General features: G+C 41.9%; 1 protein-coding gene across 2 annotated transcripts; it reads right to left on the reverse strand.

Moving 5' to 3' along the window:
• Positions 1 to 205: 205 nt before the first annotated feature.
• kif20a (kinesin family member 20A) lies at positions 206 to 18,232 on the reverse strand. 2 transcript variants are annotated; one of them, XM_072661416.1, is made up of 19 exons: positions 18,121 to 18,232; positions 11,022 to 11,210; positions 10,241 to 10,363; positions 9,946 to 10,065; positions 9,609 to 9,747; positions 9,163 to 9,338; positions 8,987 to 9,068; positions 8,014 to 8,226; positions 7,684 to 7,795; positions 7,323 to 7,397; positions 6,933 to 7,076; positions 6,624 to 6,792; positions 6,232 to 6,384; positions 5,545 to 5,684; positions 3,591 to 3,693; positions 3,235 to 3,496; positions 1,954 to 2,045; positions 1,633 to 1,770; positions 206 to 1,448 (listed from the first exon to the last, which is right to left on the reverse strand). In XM_072661416.1, the coding sequence occupies exons 2-19, from the start codon at positions 11,199 to 11,201 to the stop codon at positions 1,134 to 1,136; spliced, it is 2,736 nt and encodes a 911-aa protein (XP_072517517.1). In that variant the 5' UTR covers positions 11,202 to 11,210; positions 18,121 to 18,232; the 3' UTR covers positions 206 to 1,133. The 2 variants fall into 2 exon arrangements, with proteins under 2 accessions (XP_072517517.1, XP_072517518.1); XM_072661417.1 differs by lacking the exon at positions 18,121 to 18,232 and adding an exon at positions 14,082 to 14,135.
• Positions 18,233 to 19,975: the final 1,743 nt, after the last annotated feature.

Raw genomic sequence — 19,975 nt, forward strand, 5'->3', positions numbered from 1 at the left:
CTTAGGATGTTGAGCAAAAGACCTGATAAATCGGATGAACGGACAAGGAACGTTCTAGGTTCTGTTGGTTTGCGTTTGTCCAGTTGATGGACTTTGGTCTGGTTCCATGCCCATGGAGCTGTGCTTTGCTGTCCAGCATACGCCACAGCCTCGTTTAGATCTGTCCAAACAGAAACACTTCAGACATTCAGGTGAGAAGATCAGAAGTCTGTATTTGATCATCTTCAGACGTCCGATTCTTCGACAGTATTGAGTCTGTTAGTGTAGACACGCTGTGCACACGCAGTGATCAGAACCTGATCGTTCAGAACTACAAAGCAAACCTTTAACACTGGCCCGGTTAAATACAGGTAAATACAAACTTAATACATCTGTACTATCACTGTTATACCGTCACTGTGACGAGTCTAGATTGTGGACAGCGAGCGCATGCACCAGTAACACGTTCATTACACCACATACACACGGCTGTTTCCATTCCAGCAACAGAAAACAATTAAATGGTCTTTTCAGGACACGAGCACACAGACAACACAACATATGAACAGAGCAGCATAAAATATAAAGCATAGGTGCATTAAAAACAAAAGTCTAATTTCAACTACCTTTTGCTCCTAAAAGGCTTGGGTGCGGTATTCAAACCTTACACTTTTTACAAAGAACGTGAAGTTGAAGTCCCAAAACTCTGCATTATTACATGGTTAAGAAGACCTGAACAGTCCTACAGACTGGATTTGGTGTGAAAAGCTCTAATCGAGAGCCTAAAAGTCAAATGAAATAATAATAAAAGGTCCCCAAATAAAATGTATTTCTTTCCATTCACCATCATTAACATTCTACTTAAACGTCAGAAGACACCTGTAGGTTCACTGATGGTTTTGAATAGTAAATAAAACTGCTATAGTTGTGCTGTCATTGCGACAACCTTTTCACACCACAGAATTATACAGAGTACTGAGACGCCCTTTAAGAGGCTTTTAGAAAATGTTAGCAAAAAGCTTAACAGCTGGAAGATAGAATATTGTATTTGGTATTTAGTGTACATAAATGTGCTGATTCCCATTTAAACCAAACCTCTTTAAGCTGACCCCACCGTTAGATACACAAAACATTCATTTGGTTGGATTGTCTCTTTAATACTTGGCCCTGCGTGTGAGTGCAGGGCTGGGGGGCGGTGAGGGCTGCCGTGAACGCAGTACGCCTGCATAGGGGGTGGTGGCGACGCCCCACTGCGGGGTTTTGGACGGGGTGCGCGTAAAGAGTGAGCGCAGAAAGGGCCGTTTCTCCGGTGGTTGATTCTCGCCACAGCCTCTCCGCTTGCAGGAGCTTGGGGTGGTGGAGGGTGCGGGGGGGCGCTGCACGTGCAGCTGCGCCAGTCTCTCGTCTTTGTGGCGCAGTTCAGCTTTGACCAGCTGCAGACTGGTGTGCAGCTCCACCAGCATCTGGCCCTGAAGTGAGGGAGAGAAGAGAGGGGTCTGAAGCCGAAGCTGAAACCAAGCAGACATTCTGGAAGTCTCTCTCCTCAAACTGTGTGGAGTTGTTCAGTGATCTTCCATATCTGTCCATATATGGGCGGTGCAGTTTGCATGTTTTCAGGCTGAAAGTTTGGGCTCTGCTCTGCGTGCACTCTACCTGTTTGGCAATTGTAGCGTCGGCCGCGCTGAGCGCCATGCGGAGTTTCTCCCCGTCTGTGTTGCGGCAGCAGGCTCGCCCCCCCGACTGCAGCTTCAGTCCCAGCAAGTGCAGGTCTGCCCTCAGCTGCCTGAGATTCTGCACAACAGACAAACAGCCAATATCAGCCAAAATGATTGTATAAACACTGGATCCTGAGTACCACTCATAATCAGCAGCATCCCCATTGTATATATTTTGTTTACCACTAAAACTAAACTAAAACAGACACTCATACAGCACTGCATAACCACACATTTCCACACACGAACACACACTTACCCTCTGGCCCTCTTCGAGTTTGCGGTCTGCCATGTTGGTCAGGCTGCAGGTGCTGGCGGTGAGGGTGGGCTGCTCTTGGAAACGCTTCAACTCTGAGGAGACATGAGATTGGCAAAGTCAGTCTGTGTTCAATTTAGTCTCGAGAAATTTTAAACAAGCTGAATAAAGCAGATGCAATCATTCAACACGCTGTTAATGAGATTTCCATTTTTTTATTGTACGATTGGGCAACAGTGCTTTTTAAACACTCTGAATTCTGTTAACACAGGATTTAATCACCTCCAACTTCTTAGAATAATTCAATCAGACTTGAGGGGTCAGTGTGAACATGAGTCTGAGTGGAAATCCTGGTAAAGTCTTTCTGGCATTTGTCCCGCAGGAGAGCCGGTACATTTCTCGTACAATTAGCGGCAGAATGGAGCGCTTCAGAGCCTGCAGTTTAGGTAACCACAGCAACCAGGATCCTAGAGACCGCCTAATGACCCTTTGGCCCAATTTTAGCAACTATCTAACAGCAACATTGCAACTACCTGGAACCCTAAAGCAATGACATAACCACTTAGCAACACCCTTGCAACCACCTGGAGTACTACAGCTTAAATCTGAGAGATCTGCATGAGACTATTGAGTGAACAGAAGACGGAAAATTATGTTCCTGACACCAGCCGGCCATTTACAGACCATTTAACTACAGCAACTTCATCTTCAACTTCAACCCTATCAGCACTCTAAAAACTACCTGGAATACAACAGCAACTGTACAGCAACACCCTATCAACCACCTAGAAAATGAAAGCTCATGCATGAACATAAGGTGGTACATTAGCAGGAAAGGTCACAGTGAGGTGTAGATCACAGCCAGCAAGCAGAGTGGAAGGCTTCTGCAGTGCTTTAGTTTAACAGCTGAGTGTTGAGGGAGTGAAAACACAGTGGGTGTGAATTTAGTACAGAATTCCAAAGAGTAGCGGTAAAATCTACCCTGCTTGTGGGAGGGGCTTCTGTGCTAAATCGACGCGACGCGGCCAGCAAAACAGAGTGACTGTGTTCTGCTTTCGCTTTTCCAGTGGAGTTTCGGTTTTCAGTGAGACAAACGCTGCAAGAATGCATTTTGTACAGGACATGGTTAGGACGCCACGTCCTGTTAAACGGGACTTTAACGGTAAATGTGAACACACTGTTTACAGGCTGCAGGAGGGAATGGCAACATTAGCTTTGACATTATCTATACCGTCCTACTGAATGTTGCCATATATCTAGAACTGCATGCATGTGTCATCTTACCAAGGGTTTTCAGCTTCAGCTCTGTACGTCTCAGGTCCAGTTCAGCTTTACACTGGTCCAGCTCGGCTTTACACTGGTCTAGCTCGGCCTTACATTGTTCTAGTTCGGCGGATTCGTGCTCGGTGTGTCGGCTGTGCGTGGAGGCCAGGCGCTTGGATCTTCGTAGCTTCTCGGAGTCCAAGGGAGGAAAAATCGGTGCTGCACCCCTTTCCTCGTTCTCCTTCAGAGCGTCCGTCAGCTCCCTGATCTGCTCGTCTCTTTCCTGAAATACACAACCAGGAATACTGTCTATTAAAAAAAAAACAAAAAAACTAACCACCGGTCTGCAGGTGATGATGAAAGGAGAAAACTGTCACCTCAAGTTCTTGACTGTAGTACTTCTTTAAGCTGCTTTTCAGGTTGTTAATCTTGTTCTCACATCTCTCCTCCATTAGATCCCTTTCCCTCTTAAGGGTCTCGCTGCAGAAAGGACAAGAGAAAACAACTCATGGAGATGAGGGCTAAAAACATCCAATATACAATATACAGTCTCATGCAAAAGTCTGTGCACCTCTGATCAAATTACACGTCAATGTTTTTTAAAGTAAATACATTCTTGTTACAGAACAGTAACAGATTATTAAAAGCCCATTCAATTTTGAGTGTGCAAATGTAATGGCACAATAAGTGCCCCCCCCCCCAATATGTTAAATTAAGAAAATAGGTTTGCGGAAAATGCCATATTTACATTTTCTGTGCAGGATTTGTTTACTTATTCTCACTTACAAAATCAACAAGATGTGTCATCTGACTCAGGGGTGCACAAACAAATATGCATGTATATAATATATATATATATAATAGGGCTGCCACTAATGACTGATCTATCCATTTATAGATTGTTTTGTCGATTAATCTAAAGGATTACTTTTCCTCCCAAAAAAGAGAAATTAACATTCCTTTTAATTTAACAAAACTGTTCATAAAGGTTTACATATTAAAGTGCAAAACTGTAGGTTTAAATAATAACTCATCAGCAAAATAGTCAGCATGTAATTCTAGCTGTAGCCACTAGCGCCAGCAGAGAGCTACTTTGGTTTGAGTGGGGGAATAAGAGAGGAAGAATTCTCTGTGTAGGCAGCATGCAAACAATCCTGTTTGGTTCTTGTGTTTGCCAAGTCAGCTCTTTCTTGGACACACTGGAGTTGGACTTTCTCTCTCTGAACTATGAATGATCACCTGTGCAATTTAACCTGCGAGCAACAGACATCACTTCACCGTCCACATCCAACGATACGGGTTACTTTCAACCACTTCAACTTAAACTCTTTCAACTTGTGCTTGGTGGACTGGTCAACCTTGGTTGCTACAACACCGGTGAGGCTGATCCAATTGCTTACAGCTCTAGACTCTTTATGAACTGAAAAAGCACATGAGCAGTGTAGATTTGTGCATTAAGACTGGTTCTGTGAGTATTTTGGTGGCACATACTGTATTTCACATGCTTTGCGTACACTGTGTGTTGGAGAGTGATTCATTCTGTGCAAGTAACACATGCTGTGGAGCCCTGACCACTCTTATCATCAGTGTGAGGGTTTAGAGACTAGACTGTTACCCCTTATCAAAGTGTATGTGGTCTAGTGGGTTTATGCCCTTCCCTACACAAAGAAATGTGCTTACAAAAATGACTGAAGAGTGTGTGTGTGTATGTATTTTTTTATATATTATATAAATAATGTGTGTGTGTGTATATATCCAGTCAAGCCCAAAGCACACACATGTGCACACACTGGCACCATCAATCAATGTAAAAGCCTAACATTTTCAGTCAAGTATTCACTACAAGTTCTAAGGCAGCAGGCAGATGGATATAGCTCTTTAAAAAAGGCTTGTGACAACTGTAGCCACAAAGTATAAACCAGACTTAAACATGAACAGACAACGATTTTGATGATGATTTTGCCGTTTATGGCAGTCCACAGTCTACAATAGCGCCTGTGTATGCCTTCGAAACTTGGCTCAGTGTACAAAGTACCCTTTTATTTTGTGCTAATTTTAGGCTGGCCCATGCTTTCTGTAGCTTTCAACAGAGATGATTAACCACGGCAGCCCTAAACTATACATACATATTTACATTGTATAAGAGAAATTACATATACTTTACACAGACTAATTCCTAGCTAAATTATGTAATATATCAGAGTAATGATGAAATGACAATTTTATGACAATATATTTAATGAGTATAGTGGCTGTTAAGTCTGAATGATAGCACACTTGCATACCCTGCCAACCCCTGCTTTCTAATATTAGAAAAACTAATATTCGTACCTGAAATCCTCTTGCATGTTGTTGATGATCTCCATCGTCTCAGAGCAGACCTCCTCTCTGACTCTGGCCTCCAGATTCTCCTTCTCCTGACGCTGACGCAGGACCTCTCGCTTCAGTATGTCGATGGCCTTCAGCAGCTCCTGTTACAATACACCATTTTAAAATTGATGAAGCAAGCCATCATTCTGGACAACTGACAGATAGTACAGGACTAAAAAGTTAAAAACTGGTCGCCCAAATTGTCAAATACGTTTAGCGGCCCATGCGTTCATATGCTATTATTTTTAGGAAGTGACAAGTTAAAAGCTAAGTAGTGGGTTAAGTGGTCAGTTCGGTGACTCTCATTTGCAAACTCGCGTCGCATCAAGACATCTTCTTTTGAAACCCCACATCCATTAAAAAAAAATACTGGCCATCAGTTGCGCTCTACTTGATAATTGTCACTTGCAAGGTAATCTGAAGACAGATGCTCAGCTCCCATAGCAGTTAGGAAAGTCTGCTGAAATTGTGTTCTACGTTCATTTCAGACCAAGGAAAAAATATTAGTTTTCTTGCTAGCAATGATCATTTACACATGCTATTCTTTTTTTCACCGTTAATACTGGATACTAAATACTAAAAAAGTACCAAATCGGACCTCTCAAAACTCTCAAGCCGTCCAACGGTCAGACTTCTCCACATACTCACCTCAGGGTCAAACATGGTGAGGTCCCCTTCTTCATCACTCTCCTCTTCTTCGTCCTCCTCTTCCAAAGTAATGTCGGCCGAGTGTGCGCTTTGCTCACGAAGGAGTGACATGATGTAGGCGACCCGGGTTTTTGTGGCTGGACCATGAACCAGCTGACAAGACACATACATGTGCACGTCAGATGACAAGAGTAGGAGTTCAGTGGTGTGAAATTGTAACAGTATGATAACCATCTCTGAAAATATATCTTCTTGTTTTTCTTCTTTTGGAAAATAATAAATTGATGGATTTAAGCAAATGTACACAGTGTGGTAACTATCCCATTTTCATACCATGGTATACCGCTGCAACCCTAAAAGAGAGCGGATGAGCAGGTAATATTAAGGCTTACCTGAGTGGCGATGGCGGAGAACTTGAGAGCCTGCAGGGTCTCGTCGTAGGTGGAAGCGCAGGGGTTGATATTGACCAACATGCAGGAGCGCCCGTGGCCGCAGAAGAAGCTCTGCAGCACTCTGGTTAGCTTGCTGTCTCTAAACGGCACAACCTGAGGAGCACGTGACCTGCAACACGGAGATGACAGTTGAAGGACAGCTTGGCAAACACAAGCCATCACAGTAGAAGGTTTGTGTAATGTCTCGCTTTGTGCTGCTTTGTTGTACGGTCGAGATTTACTGGGCTCTGCGTGTGAAATCTCACTAACTTGTTGGTCTGGTTCTGTCGGAGAGCACTGATGCAGCGTCCGAGGGTGAGGAGGGAGGTGTTAATGTTGTTTGCCTCCTTCATCCGCTCTCCGTTCTGCTGGTTCTTACAGCGCTCTGACCCCGCCAGGTCACACACTGAGAGCCTGCACATACAGATACAGTAAATATTACACACTGCGGCAAAGCAACCACCAGAACAAGACGACATGTTTTTTGCTTTTTCCTTGATTCAAGTGCATATTTTGTCTTAACAAAATAAAGGACCCCCTAAAATGACTGGAACAGATGATACTGATGAGAATAAGAATGAATTTGTTTATACCTCAACCACTCAATTATGCTAAAAGTTTGGGGAATTGTTTTAATGCAATTAATAATATGCAACTTACTCGCTGATTCGTGTGCCTTGTCCCATCTCTGCCTGCGGATCGATGTGTAGCACTCGAATGGAAAATATACTGTGGCTGAAAGCAAACACCACAACATATTTTGTTAATATTAAATATATATATTCAACATCTAATGATATGGCTTTAAGATTTGTGAATAAATCTAAATACATTTGCACAGTCTCAATATTGCTAAATAACAGGTTCCTGCTCCTGACCATCAAATGGCTGTATTTGTGCATAAATTACCTGTGAATAAATTACTATAACCAATTAATCTGGGCAATTAGGTAGGTTTCAATTTAGAATTGGTGGTCAATGAATGACTAAATCTAGTGCAGTGCAGTGCGTCAGCTGGTACCTGCGGCTAGAGTTATGGTTGAGGTGAGTGCTGGCAAAGCTTTGGTTGCGTCGTCCAACTTTGAGCACTTTCCAAGCCTCCTCTGCACTCCGAACTTGAACCCAGGTCAGGTCTGCTCACACGAGACAGAACGTAAAATTACATCAACATCAAGACTACACTGAGACGTAACGACAGGCAAACCCTGTTTTTAAAGAGCCACAGAAGAACCCCATGAAGGGCTATGTACACTGTGCATGAGAATAGCAATGTTTGATGTTCTATACTGCTTCTATAACATCCTTAGCAATATCATCTGTAAACAAACATAAAAGGTGTAAGTTGTCATACCTTTCACATAGGGGTTTCCGTATTTGTCGTCACTCAGACGTAGTGTGGCTCTTTTGCGGGTCTGGACAGATGGTGGAGCCTCCAGAAGATCATATAGAAACTCGTTGTAGATCTCGTAAAATGAGACCCAGATGGAGTACTGAACCCCTGGCTCTAGGTCATCCCCACCGCTAAGCGACAGAGGGTCAGCCTCCAGACAAACCGTGTCCGAATCTGAAAGAGACAGAGCAGCTTAAATAGATCTGGGCAGCAAAAGTCCACTGAAAGAATACTGATACTAGACGTTCAGTTCTGATTGGCCATTGTGGCACTAGAGTTAGATTAATGTCATTCACCACTTATTTCTAATCAGTATTTTTCATTAAATGCATTTTACATGTGGGTGATGTGGTCAAAATCTAATGTCACTAAAATAATCTTAGTGTAATAGTATTTATTATTATTATTATTATTATTATATTTTGAGGTCATATTGCTTAGCTCTTGCTTTTAGCAATTTAATAAACACAGCATATTGTCAGAATCATCACTCTATACCATAACCAACATAGCTGCTTGTTCATAGAGTATTACATGAGGATGCTACAGAGCGCAACTTTAGTTTAAATACTGTACTTCTCTAAATGTGCTGAACACTGTAATAAACTGAACATATAATCAGTAAGATAAGGCTCATTTTCAACCACTCCTTATTTCTTCAGTATTGAGATATAGAGCAAATCGTATTCTGAATTTTGTGAAAAAGACATACTGCAGTAAGGCTGAAGAATGTAGAGTGGGAGCATGTAGATCTCCCCTCTACTCATGTACTCTGGCTACAGGCGGTAATATCTCACTGTTGCTTCTTTAAATTCATTGAACTCCTGAATGAAGACCTCCAGAGTGTTAAAATCAGGAAACATAAAAACTTTAGCTGCTGCGTATTTAGACCTGAATTGCACACGCGCACAAAAACACTAAAGCTGACTCTCACCTTCAAGCCGAGTGACTGCTGAAAGGCCCCCAATTCCGCTGTCCCAGCTGCAACTGGGACCCCCACGCAGTCTTGTCTCCTCCTGGCAAAGACACACAAAAATAAATGCATAATATTAAATATATATTTATATTTATTTATAGACAGTGTGTTTTGAATATATCTCTGTACTGTACCTCTTTAAGCAGGGCATCCCGCCGGGCTTCCTCAGCGCAGACCTCACTGATGTCCAGTCTGCGGACTTCCTGGCTGAGCACCGGCTTTAGATCCACGGCAGTGTAGAGACGTCCTGAAATCTTGTAAAACACGGAGACTAACGCTCGAGGCAGCAGGCCTGCTTCTCCAGCTGTACCTGTAGTTTTAAATGATGAGACACGAGCAGTTAATATTCCTGTTAAAAGGTCCATGCCCTACATCATCCCCTGAGGTCCACCTGGAACACCTCTATGGGTTTTAATGTATTTTAACACCGCAGTTGTCAAAGCTCTTCATCCCTCAGAGTAAAACACACTCCTTCTGTTACTGTGCCTTTAAGACATCCTCTTTTACCATCAACTGTTTCAGCAAAGCTGTCAGGAAGGATCACAGAGACCCCCCATCATGACAGGTATGACCACCTTACCCTGTATGGTGTAGGTTTTGCCGGAGTTGGTTATGCCATATGTATATAGGAGCCTGTTCTCTCCGCGCAGGACGTCCCGCACCATCTCCCTCATTGTTTGGTCGTACACATCCTGCTGCGATGTCTGCGACCCAAAGATCTGAACGCAACAAAGAGGTCTGATTAAACACTAATTCAGCTGTTACTACCTGTAGCATACTGAACATAACATCGCAATGCTCAATACCAGATGACACTACTGCAAATAAATAATAGTAATAGTAATAATTACTTGCCTTGCTTAGAACCAACTTATATGAAATGTATATTGTTGTTTTTTGTATGCTGATTGGTTTACCCGTGTAAAGTTGAACTTGTGCACGCTCTGGACGATGCCTCTCTCAGCACTCCTCATGTTGTGCGAGTCTTTGGGTGCTGTCAGAAGCAGTGTATCTTCAGTCTGAACACACACACAGCCCTGCTCTCGCACACAAAACACAAACTCATATTAAAACACACAATTCGCCACATACATAGAAAAATACTCATTGTTCCTCAGGCCTAATCAGTCAGACTTAAACATACAAAGGCAAATATGAGGCAGTTTAACAGACTATGCCTTAAATAAACTGTTGTAAAATAAAGCAGTGTACCTGCTCCTCTCCTCTTTCCTTCTCCGCTTCAGTAAGAGGACGGATTCGCAGAAACACCTTCAGCTTCTCAGAGGCGTCGTCTCTGCTCCCTGTCCGGTCCAGTAAAGTCTTTGTTTGCAAAGCCTGACGTCCAAAAAAAGTTATAGAATTTCTAAGATTCTTATGCAAATTGAAGTGTTACTAACATACTCAACCTCTCAAAACAACAAGCATCTGTTCCAACATCTCTTAAATCCTCCACCATTGTTCCAAAGAAATCAGTGGCAGAGTGCCTGAATGATGATCATCCCCACCCATTAAGATGTGTGCTAGACAACTGTGAAAGAAGGCTAGCAGCAGCAGCCGCGACCCTCACACCCCAGCCACTCCCTGTTTGAACTACTGCCATGAGGCAAACAATAGGATTTAGCACCAACAGACTAAAGAACAGCTTCTTGCTATTCCTCGTGGTGCTGTGGCATTCATTTAACCTCTTCCAGCCCAAACAAACGACTGACCGCCAGGACTGTGAGCTATGACATATGTCCATACTAGTAACAGTACACTAAAGTCACGGATCAGTTCACGCTGCGGTTTGGAGTTCAGTACAACCGTTCCCACAATACCAAGCAAATCCAGCGGCTTACCACTTAAAGTTTTCGGGTGGCACACACCCTTGTGAAATGACCATATTGACCCTGAGAGCATGTACCGTGTATTCTCTGTGCGGCTGCGTGCACCAAGCTGTTACCCCTGTTTGGTACATACATACAAGCAAAACACCAACCCTCAGGAAGCTCACCTCCTTTGCGGGTGTCGGAGGATCTGTTGCTGGAGCAATCACAGAAATCTCTTGTATTGGAGCTCCGAAACGTTGAGAGCGGAGAAGCCCCCCCATATCTGCCGCAGTGGACTCAAACACAGCGCCACACTCCTCGTCATCCGACAGGACGCCGCCCGGAGATCGTAGTAATGCTGACATTGCAACACCCTGAGCAGGAAAATAACCATAACTTTATAAAACTGTTATAACAACATCTATTACAAAACCTTGCGTTAACATGCAAAAACACTTTTCCAACTCAAACTGTTGTGCAGAAATTGAACAAATTCTCAACATCATAACATATATTAACATCTTGGCATAAAGCAGTTGAAATGGCACAGAGTAAACATGAATTTAAGTTCAAGTATGTTTCTTAGTAGTGATTTAAAAGGCTTAGTAAGAAATGCCTTGCTCAGAATCTCTTCGGAAGATTTCACACTTTTTTAGTGCTTTTTTCCGGTCCTGGGAGCAATTGCTCTAAGGGCGTTTTCACACAAGTTTTTTTTTTCTTTCTCCCAGACCTGGGAGCTCTAGGAGTCCGTTACATTTAAGTGTGAAAGCTGTTCTCTGGTCTGGGAGCGGCTCAGAGAATTCATTTCTGATTCTCCAGAAAGCGCTGTTCCTCACTGCTTGAGTGTTTGTATCTAAGTACATTATTTTAAAAAGCAATAAACGTATAATCCTAGGCCCTACCAATTTGCTTAACTGTGCACAGAAAAGAAATGTTTGAAATTGTGCTCACAATCAGTGGTTTCAATCAAATTCTTCTGTGTGAAAGCAATCCAGGAATACTTGAACCCCCTCCTCAACCGAGCACAGAAATGCTCTTGGTTGCGGAATTATGTATTCGAGACTCAAAGGCTGTTGGCAGTTTAGTCTCAGATTCTTCTCCACACCTTCTTAAAGGAACAGTTCGCTCAAAATCACTGATCACTAACCCTAGATGCAGGCAATCAGCCAAGGCAGGTTTGGTATCTGACGTGTGCTTCATTAGTTTACAACAGCAGATGCTAGGCAAACTTTGCTAATGAACACTGGACCTAGACTGTCACCAATTTAAACACTGTAAAAACACACCTCAAAATGGTCATGTATTGGCCCTCAAAAAGGGGTTGAAAAGTTGTAATGTAAGTGTAATAAATGACTTAGTAAACAGCATGGATAGACCTTGGATAGACCTTAAAAGGCTGGAATGGTTCTTTGGTTTCTTTTTGTGTTTATAGAAGTAAGTCATAGCGTGTTCTAAACCACATCTGCTTGTCTGAAATCAAGACTTGCATTTCAGAGAGAAGATTTTGGGGCATGTGTTTATAGAGACAAGATTCCAGTCTAAACCTAGCATTTGTTAAGACCTTAATTTTAGCACTTCTTGTCGTAAAATATAAGAAGTTGTCAGAAACCAAACACGTCTTGGCTGATCGACTGTAATTGATGTCAGTCATCAATCATGTTCCTTTAAAAAAAGTCATTTTAAAAACCAGTTTTTCTTTGTAAACCAATTCTGACACAGTAAGATTAGTGTAACCAGTAACCAGTGCACTGCACAAAGTTTTTTTTTTTTTCTGAATCAGTTCTCCAGTGATTTCAGAGAGCTGACAAGGTAGGCAGATTAGTAAATCAGCAGTAAAATTGATGAATGCAAGTTTATTTAGCATTTTCTATTAGAATGTCAGTGATCCAAATATTAAATTAAACTATTAAACTATATTAAATGTGATGCATTACAAGACATTTGTTCAAAACAAAAAATAAAAACCCTTGAAAAGCCTAGGGCCTGTCAGCAGGACAAAAGTGTTATTACAAACCTCTATTACCAGAGAACAGCCCCACCAGTCTGAACATAAGTCCCTGTAGTTACTGAGTAATACACCTTGGTGTGTAATAAGCCTTTCCCTGGAGTATTTCATAGTTTCATCTCGGAATCGGAAAAAGATGGCAGAACATTTTGATGGAGCAAAATAACAAATTTCAATTAAATGAATGAACCAATACAAATTATTGAAGCAATTGATCGTCTTTATAAATCATGAGATTACGGTTTAAAAAAAAAAAAAGACCATGGACCAATACATGTTGTATGTTTTTAGTTTTTTCCCAAATAATTAAAAACAGGTTTGCCTTATAAGAGGTGGAGTAGACAGTTTGTCTTCACTGAAGGCACTACCTCCTCCTCCTCCTCCTCCATCCAAACAGGTACATTAACACCAGCATTTAGTGGTTAGATGTCAAACCTGTTATAACCTGCCTAAAGTTAATTGTCTTTTTATTAATGTTATATTTTCTCCTATGGCCTGAACGTCAACGCTGAAAACACGGTGCTTTGGTGCTTATTCACTAGGAATTCTTCTTGGGTGTGGGTGTCAAACATAAAACAATAAAAAAACCATTAAACAACAGATCTTAGCTATATATAAACATAAAATAGAAGCATAAAATATAGATAGCTGACAAACTAGCTAGCTATACCTGTTTCTGTGACAATTAGAGTACATATAGTCTCAGTCCTGAGGTAGTCAGCTATCTGGCTACATATGGACAGTATGCAGGTGGTCGCCCACAAATAAAATGATGGCTAGCTAGCTGGTACTTCATCAGCACAGTTTCCATCTGTAGGTGTGTTTTTTCTTAAGAACTGTGATGGTCACACTTTTTTGTGTGTGGTCACTTCTTAAACATGCAATTTCGAAGTGTTATTGTTTACTCTGTACCTAAAACGTTAAGAAATGGCTGAGACAGTTCGTGTAACAGGCGTTACAGGTTAGCTAATGAGCTACATAATAAACAAGGCCTCGTGTTTGTGCAGAGTGCAGGGGTGACTGATAGCAGACTGCATTACTAATGTGGGTTAGATAGCTAGCTAGCTAAGTGAAGTTAACCGTATTCAGTTATTATTAGTGTAAATAAGAGCAGCTGGCTTTAACAGTTTCAGGCTGGGTGTAGTTAGTCAAAGGAACAGTGCTAATGCTAAAGCTAACCCGGACTACCGTTTCTGGTTTATTTTAGCTAGATAACAGCAGGTTTGGTCTTTATTCTTACCTTTATCTGTTCTTCGGCCAAAATATCCGCGGACCTGACCGTTAAGCTCTTCCTCTACCTTCTATTATGCTAACTTTCTCCCTGTTCTGTGAAAGTTATTGAGGAATAGCCCTCTCGCGGCCACCTGACAGACTCCGCTAAAGCCAAGGCTAAACTTATCAACGTATTCAAACATCGCGCTCCGCTCCCTCCGCCAATGACAGCAAGGCACGCTCGGCCAATCAGCGGCGCAGCTCCATGCGCCACTGGTGCTGATTGGTGCGCCGCTCAGTGAGGGTTTGAATTTGACCAATGAAGTGCAGTGAAAGTGGAAGGCGTTATTTAAATTGTCCGTGCCACCTTAAACGGAACGGGCTGCATGTAGTAACAGCAGCACCATTTAAGGTGGAACGGAATATTCAGTTCTGTTTTGGCGGAAAACAAAACGCTGCGAGTACAACCTGAGAGGCGTGAGCGACCGTAAAGCAGCCCAGAAGCCTAAACTAGGCAACGGGCTGAAATCAAACCCAGAAAGGTGAAACACACACACATATATATATATATATATATATATATATATATATATATATATATATATATATATATATCTCTTCTGACTCCTTTAAATATATATATATATATATATATATATATATATATATATATATATATATATATATATATATATATAATATCAAGTCAGTGGTCAGTGAGAGTGTCTACCTGTAAAACTCTATATAAATCCAAATAAACATAAAGACCGTGGTCTGTATACCTATAAACTCTATATAACATTAGAATAAGCCCAAATAAACAAAGTCAGTGGTCAGTGAGAGTGTCTACCTGTAAAACTATATATAACATTAGAATAAACATAAAGTCAGTGGTCAGTGGGTTTGTCTACCTGTAAAACTCTGTTTATTTGGGCTTATTCTAATGTTATGTAAAGTCGGTGGTCAGTGAGAGTGTCTACCTGTAAAACTATAAATAAGATTAGAATAAACATAAAGTCAATGGTCTGTCAGTGTGTATACCTATAAACTCTATATAACATTAGAATAAGCCCAAATAAACAGTCAGTGCTCAATGACAGTGTCTACCTGTAAAACTCTGTTTATTTGGGCTTATTCTAATGTTATATAAAGTCAGTGGTCAGTGAGATTGTCTACCTGTAAAACTTTATATAACATTAGAATAAACCCAAATAAACATAGTCAGGGACACTGTCTAACTAAAAAAGACTAAACATAAAGTCTGTGAGTGTCTACATATAAACTCTATATAACATTAGAATAAACAAAGTCAGTGGTCTGTAAGTGTGTGTAGACCTATAAGCTATTATACTAAAAAATTAGCTAAATATAACATTAGAATAAGCCAACATAAGTCTAGAATCAGTATCACTGCTGTACTGATCCACTCCTACCAGTGCAACACACACTAACATGCCAGCACCAAGTCAGTGTCACTGCAGTGCTGAGAATGACCCATCACCCAAATACTGGTGTACATAACATTCAAAGCCCATGCCCAACTGGAACCCACCTAGTCCACCTTCCACCCATGTGAGCCTAACGTGAGCATGTTGGTTGGGGAGTGAAATGACTGGATGACCACGCAAGTGTCACAAATCACTTCTGACTCCTTTAGCGAAAACCCCTGAGCTCATGCTACTCTGTTTCGCCTCCGTCTGCTTCCTTCAACTTTCTCTATTCATCTCCCTCCCCTTGAAGCCAGCTAGGAGCTCCTCCTTAAGCAGCTGTAATCAGGGAGAGTGCCTTGGCATGAGCTAGGTGGGGACTCCATCTCCGTCTCGGTGGGATACATATGTGTATCTCTGGTTAAAGAAGCCCTTCAAGAGCACCTCTCTGTCCACAGAAAAAAATGTATAGTTTCACCATCAAAATGAATGAATGAGAGGCAGGGGGTGTCACCTTGTTTGAGAACATAAAGCATTGGTGTGCCCAGCATCCACTGCAGACTGCACTGCGAGTGACTCCCACCCATGCCTATACCAGCCGGCGCATCTCTCTCTCTCTCTCTCTCTCTCTCTCTCTCTCTCTCTCTCTCTCGACTCTTTCACTGACTTACTCCTTCACTCCTGTCCAGCCTGTAAGACCACTTTTGCCAGCAAAGCATTCCTAAAGACATTCTCCACCCTGTTCCGCTTCAATTAGTCACAGGGGGCGCTATTGTAGAGGTGTAGTGACTTACACTAGGATACATTAAGATAAAAAAAAGCTTTCTCTTTGGAGGTTTTCATTACATGCTGGTCTGTTGTAGTTTGGTGTTGGGGTGCTGCTGGTTGTTCAGAATACCAGTGATCAAAACACAACAGATTCGCAACCAGAAACAAGGGAAGTGTGGACAACACAGCATCCAGCAGTCAAGTATTCACAGTCATGACCCAGGTGGAGATACTAGGCTTTAAAAAAAACTTCTATATAAGTTGAAATATCAACTTAATCTTTTTACTCCAGTAAAAGTGTAAAAGTACTGGTTTCAGAACCACTTCAAGTAGAAAAGTAAAAGTAATGGAAGGAAGACAAAGGCCGAAAGCTTAGGCCGCACCACAGGGGTCTATAGTTCACTACCCCTCCCCAAAAACACATTTCTCTAAAAGCCATAATGAGGAAAATGTTGATGTTGAAAAATGTTGGGCTGCACTAGGCTGCCTGTTTCAGCTGCAGATCTGCCCATTGAAAATAAAGCATTTCAGTAATATCAGCTCTATTAAAGGAGCGTCTCTGTGCTCTACTGTGTAACAGGAAAAAGAGTAGGCAGTAGAAAATTGGGGTAGGGGTCTTGGGGTAGGATGCTCAGTTTTACTGTAATTTTTTTTTTCAGTGCATAAAAGGCAAATATCAGGCCTTTTATCCCCACATCACCTGCAAATAGATTTCAAATGAATTCTCTTCTCAAGTAGATGTGTCTCGTAACCTTGGTTCTGAGGCCTTTTCTTTTAACTTAAATATCTCTGTATGATGGCAGTTGAAATTTGTCTCACTTGTCTATTTACAACCCCATCCAATGGCTATAAATATTAAGATTAAACACTCTAAATTAGCTACACCAAACACCAGAGAAAGAAGAGGTATGTGGCAGCAGCTGTGCTCTATAATCAATGGAAACATTCTCGAGCTTTCTGGGTTTCTAGTGTTGCTTTTTCCTGCTATTCCACAATCCCTCGCACACTACCCGTCACAAATTAGGTGAAATTGTGGCCGACAAATTAGCTTGCACAAGACCTCTTGCAACAACTGCATAACCTGGGTCACGTTTGTGTAAACTCCTGCAATATTACTTTACCGCCTCAGTCCACATGCTTCTTTCACTTCAGATGCCGGGTTCTGTATCTCTCAGATTGTCAAGGTGAACAGCTGCCCATGGGGTGCAGCAAAAAATGCTATTTGTACTTACTGCAGTGGTGTAAAAGGGAAGTACACTCACCACCTGTAGAGAAAGCCCATTAGCTAAAAATAGCTTTAAACTCCTACACACATACACACTGTGGAATCAGGATACGCTCTAAACCCAGCGTGGAGCGGCTCAGTGAAAGTGGAGTGAAGCGTGTGTAAGTGGATCGGTGTGTGTGTGTGTGCTGGGTGAGATTGTGTAGAAGGACAGAGTGCTGGCAGCCCAGTTCAAATACACTCCTCCTCTCCTGGAGAGCGAGGGAGGAGATGAGGTTCTCTTACTGTTGTGCCAAACACAGCATTTATTATCAGGGCAGTTTATTCCATCTAAACTTACAGTCTACACCTCCTCCTGTCCTCCCGATCCTTTGAAATGACACGGCTAAAGCGGCCTCCCACCTGTCCAGTAGCAGCGTTCGGGCAGACCCTCAACACTCAGAACCTGCTCTCAGTATTCAAATCTGTTAGGATGATCCGGATACGAGTGATCCTCCCTTACACACTACATCTAAATTACTACTAAACTAAATTAGACATCAGACGTAAACAAGTTCAGGGTTAATGTAATAATAATACGATAAATACATGCAGCATGATTATGATTCTTATTTGAATGATTTTAGCATAGCAGTTACTGAACTTACTGAAGTTTCTCTAGTGCACAGTGTTGATCCTCCACTAGATCAGACAGCAGCTTCAGTCAGATCCAGTTCGCTCAGGTTTCAGAGCTGCAGCCAGAGAAGAACAGCCTTCCTCTGTGACCATACAACCAGACAACCTGCAGAAAGGAAGGGAATACACTGTTCAGACCCTCATAGTTAACATGGATGTGGGAGGAATGTGTGACCGCCATCTGCTGCGTCGGCTGTGTAGCTGCAGACCAGTCAACACTGTCCACCATCAAAAGCGCCTATGATGGACACACAAGCGTCAGAACTGGACCTCAGAGTGATGGAAAAAGGTCACCTGGAGGAATGTCCTGATCTGAGGAATGCCCCCTGATATAATTATTCACACAGCAGGACAGGACAACAGACGTGTCATTGTAATAGTATTAAGCAGGCATGTTGATAGAGGGAAACTTAATGAGTATATTAATATTAATGAGTATTTTTATTTTTAATAAAAATAAGTCATAATAAAAATTGTAAGTCTTTCCAAAACTGAAGTAGCAAATGGAGAGTAGAGTTGATGGAGAGGAAAGGTCACCAAGCAGGGCTACGGTGGGGAAGAGTGGGACGCTGAGGCTGAGGGTCCTAAATAGCTCTCCCATGACCTCTGACCAAAAAAATGTCTGACAAGCGGGCAGTTCCAGAACGCATGATAGTGGTTATCTATTGTAGCTGGACAGTGTGTGCGGGTGAGGCCTGTCAGGTGCATTTTATGGGTAGTGATGTATGTTGTATTGAATTAGGTGTATGTTAGAATTGGATGACACAGTGAACGTGTTGTCACAAATTATTTGCCAGTTATTTTCAGTTTGAGTGTGAAGGTCTGAAGTCCATTTGTCTATTGGTAGTGAAGCAGTGTTGTCATGATGTGAGAAGAGTTTATAGATTTGAGATTTGAGTAGTTTTTGGGGTTCGAGTTAATTTATTTTCAGAGGCAAGGTCTGTTTTTAAAAATTGTGAATATCAATAACTTTTTTTTTAATTTTTTTTTTTATAATCTCTTTTGAGCTGTAGGTATTGAAATTGGCAGTTTGGTGGTAAGTTGTATGTCTAATTAATACTGAAGTAAAATCACTTCATATTTAGTAGCAGTTTCTATAGTGAGACCTTCTGGATTGATTGATTTAGTTTACTAGAGATGTTTCTTAAAATGATTTATGTTTTATAGTATGTTTACATATACTGCATTTAGCAGATGCTCCTATCCAGAGCAACTTACAAAAGTGCTTCATAGTCATAGCCCCATGACGTGCGGCGAGTGCTTGATCATGTCTAACATTATGGACTCCATTCCACAAAAACTGGTCCCCATTCACCATTATGAATACAAAATCTTTCAAATGAGGACGCCATGTACCACTATCCACCTAGCCTCATCAAACTTGGACAATAAGAGGTGAAGTGAAGCAGATTCTGTTCTGATGCAAAGACAACAATCTGCACTTTACTGCAAAGGAAACACCGCTTTAGGTTCCAGGGAGTGCCTATTACCAACAACATCTTGAGGTCTCTGGGCACCTCATCCTCTGTGAAGAAAGGTTTATCAGAAGCTTTATTTTCTGAGGTGACTAGAGAACAGCTTCAGCACCAGCTTCTACAGAGGCATCATAAGCCCTTTTTAGACATGCACAGTAATCCAGAATTTTTCCAGACATTCCCCGGAGGAACTGTATGTGTGAATGCAAAAGTCCAGATCAGTTGTACTGACCCTTCCTCAAACTTTATCCTATCAGCTCTCTTGTACAAAGTACAGGTAATGTCCGACTGAGCCCATGTGTGAATAGAGCAGGTAATTTTCCGGAGAATTCACAGTGGGTCATGCCATGCC

This window comes from Salminus brasiliensis, chromosome 18 (assembly GCF_030463535.1).
Source record: "Salminus brasiliensis chromosome 18, fSalBra1.hap2, whole genome shotgun sequence".
Classification (NCBI taxonomy): domain Eukaryota; kingdom Metazoa; phylum Chordata; class Actinopteri; order Characiformes; family Bryconidae; genus Salminus; species Salminus brasiliensis.

What these genes read in the sequence shown, in the direction of transcription:
- kif20a (XM_072661416.1), bottom strand. Translation starts at nt 11,201, where the DNA reads ATGTCAGCATTACTACGATCTCCGGGCGGCGTCCTGTCGGATGACGAG. An exon ending in CGACAGAACCAGACCAACAA is followed by an intron (nt 6,793 to 6,932) that starts GTTAGTGAGATT and finishes TCCGTGTTGCAG; the next exon opens with GTCACGTGCTCCTCAGGTTG. An exon ending in ACGCTACAATTGCCAAACAG is followed by an intron (nt 1,449 to 1,632) that starts GTAGAGTGCACG and finishes CCCTCACTTCAG; the next exon opens with GGCCAGATGCTGGTGGAGCT.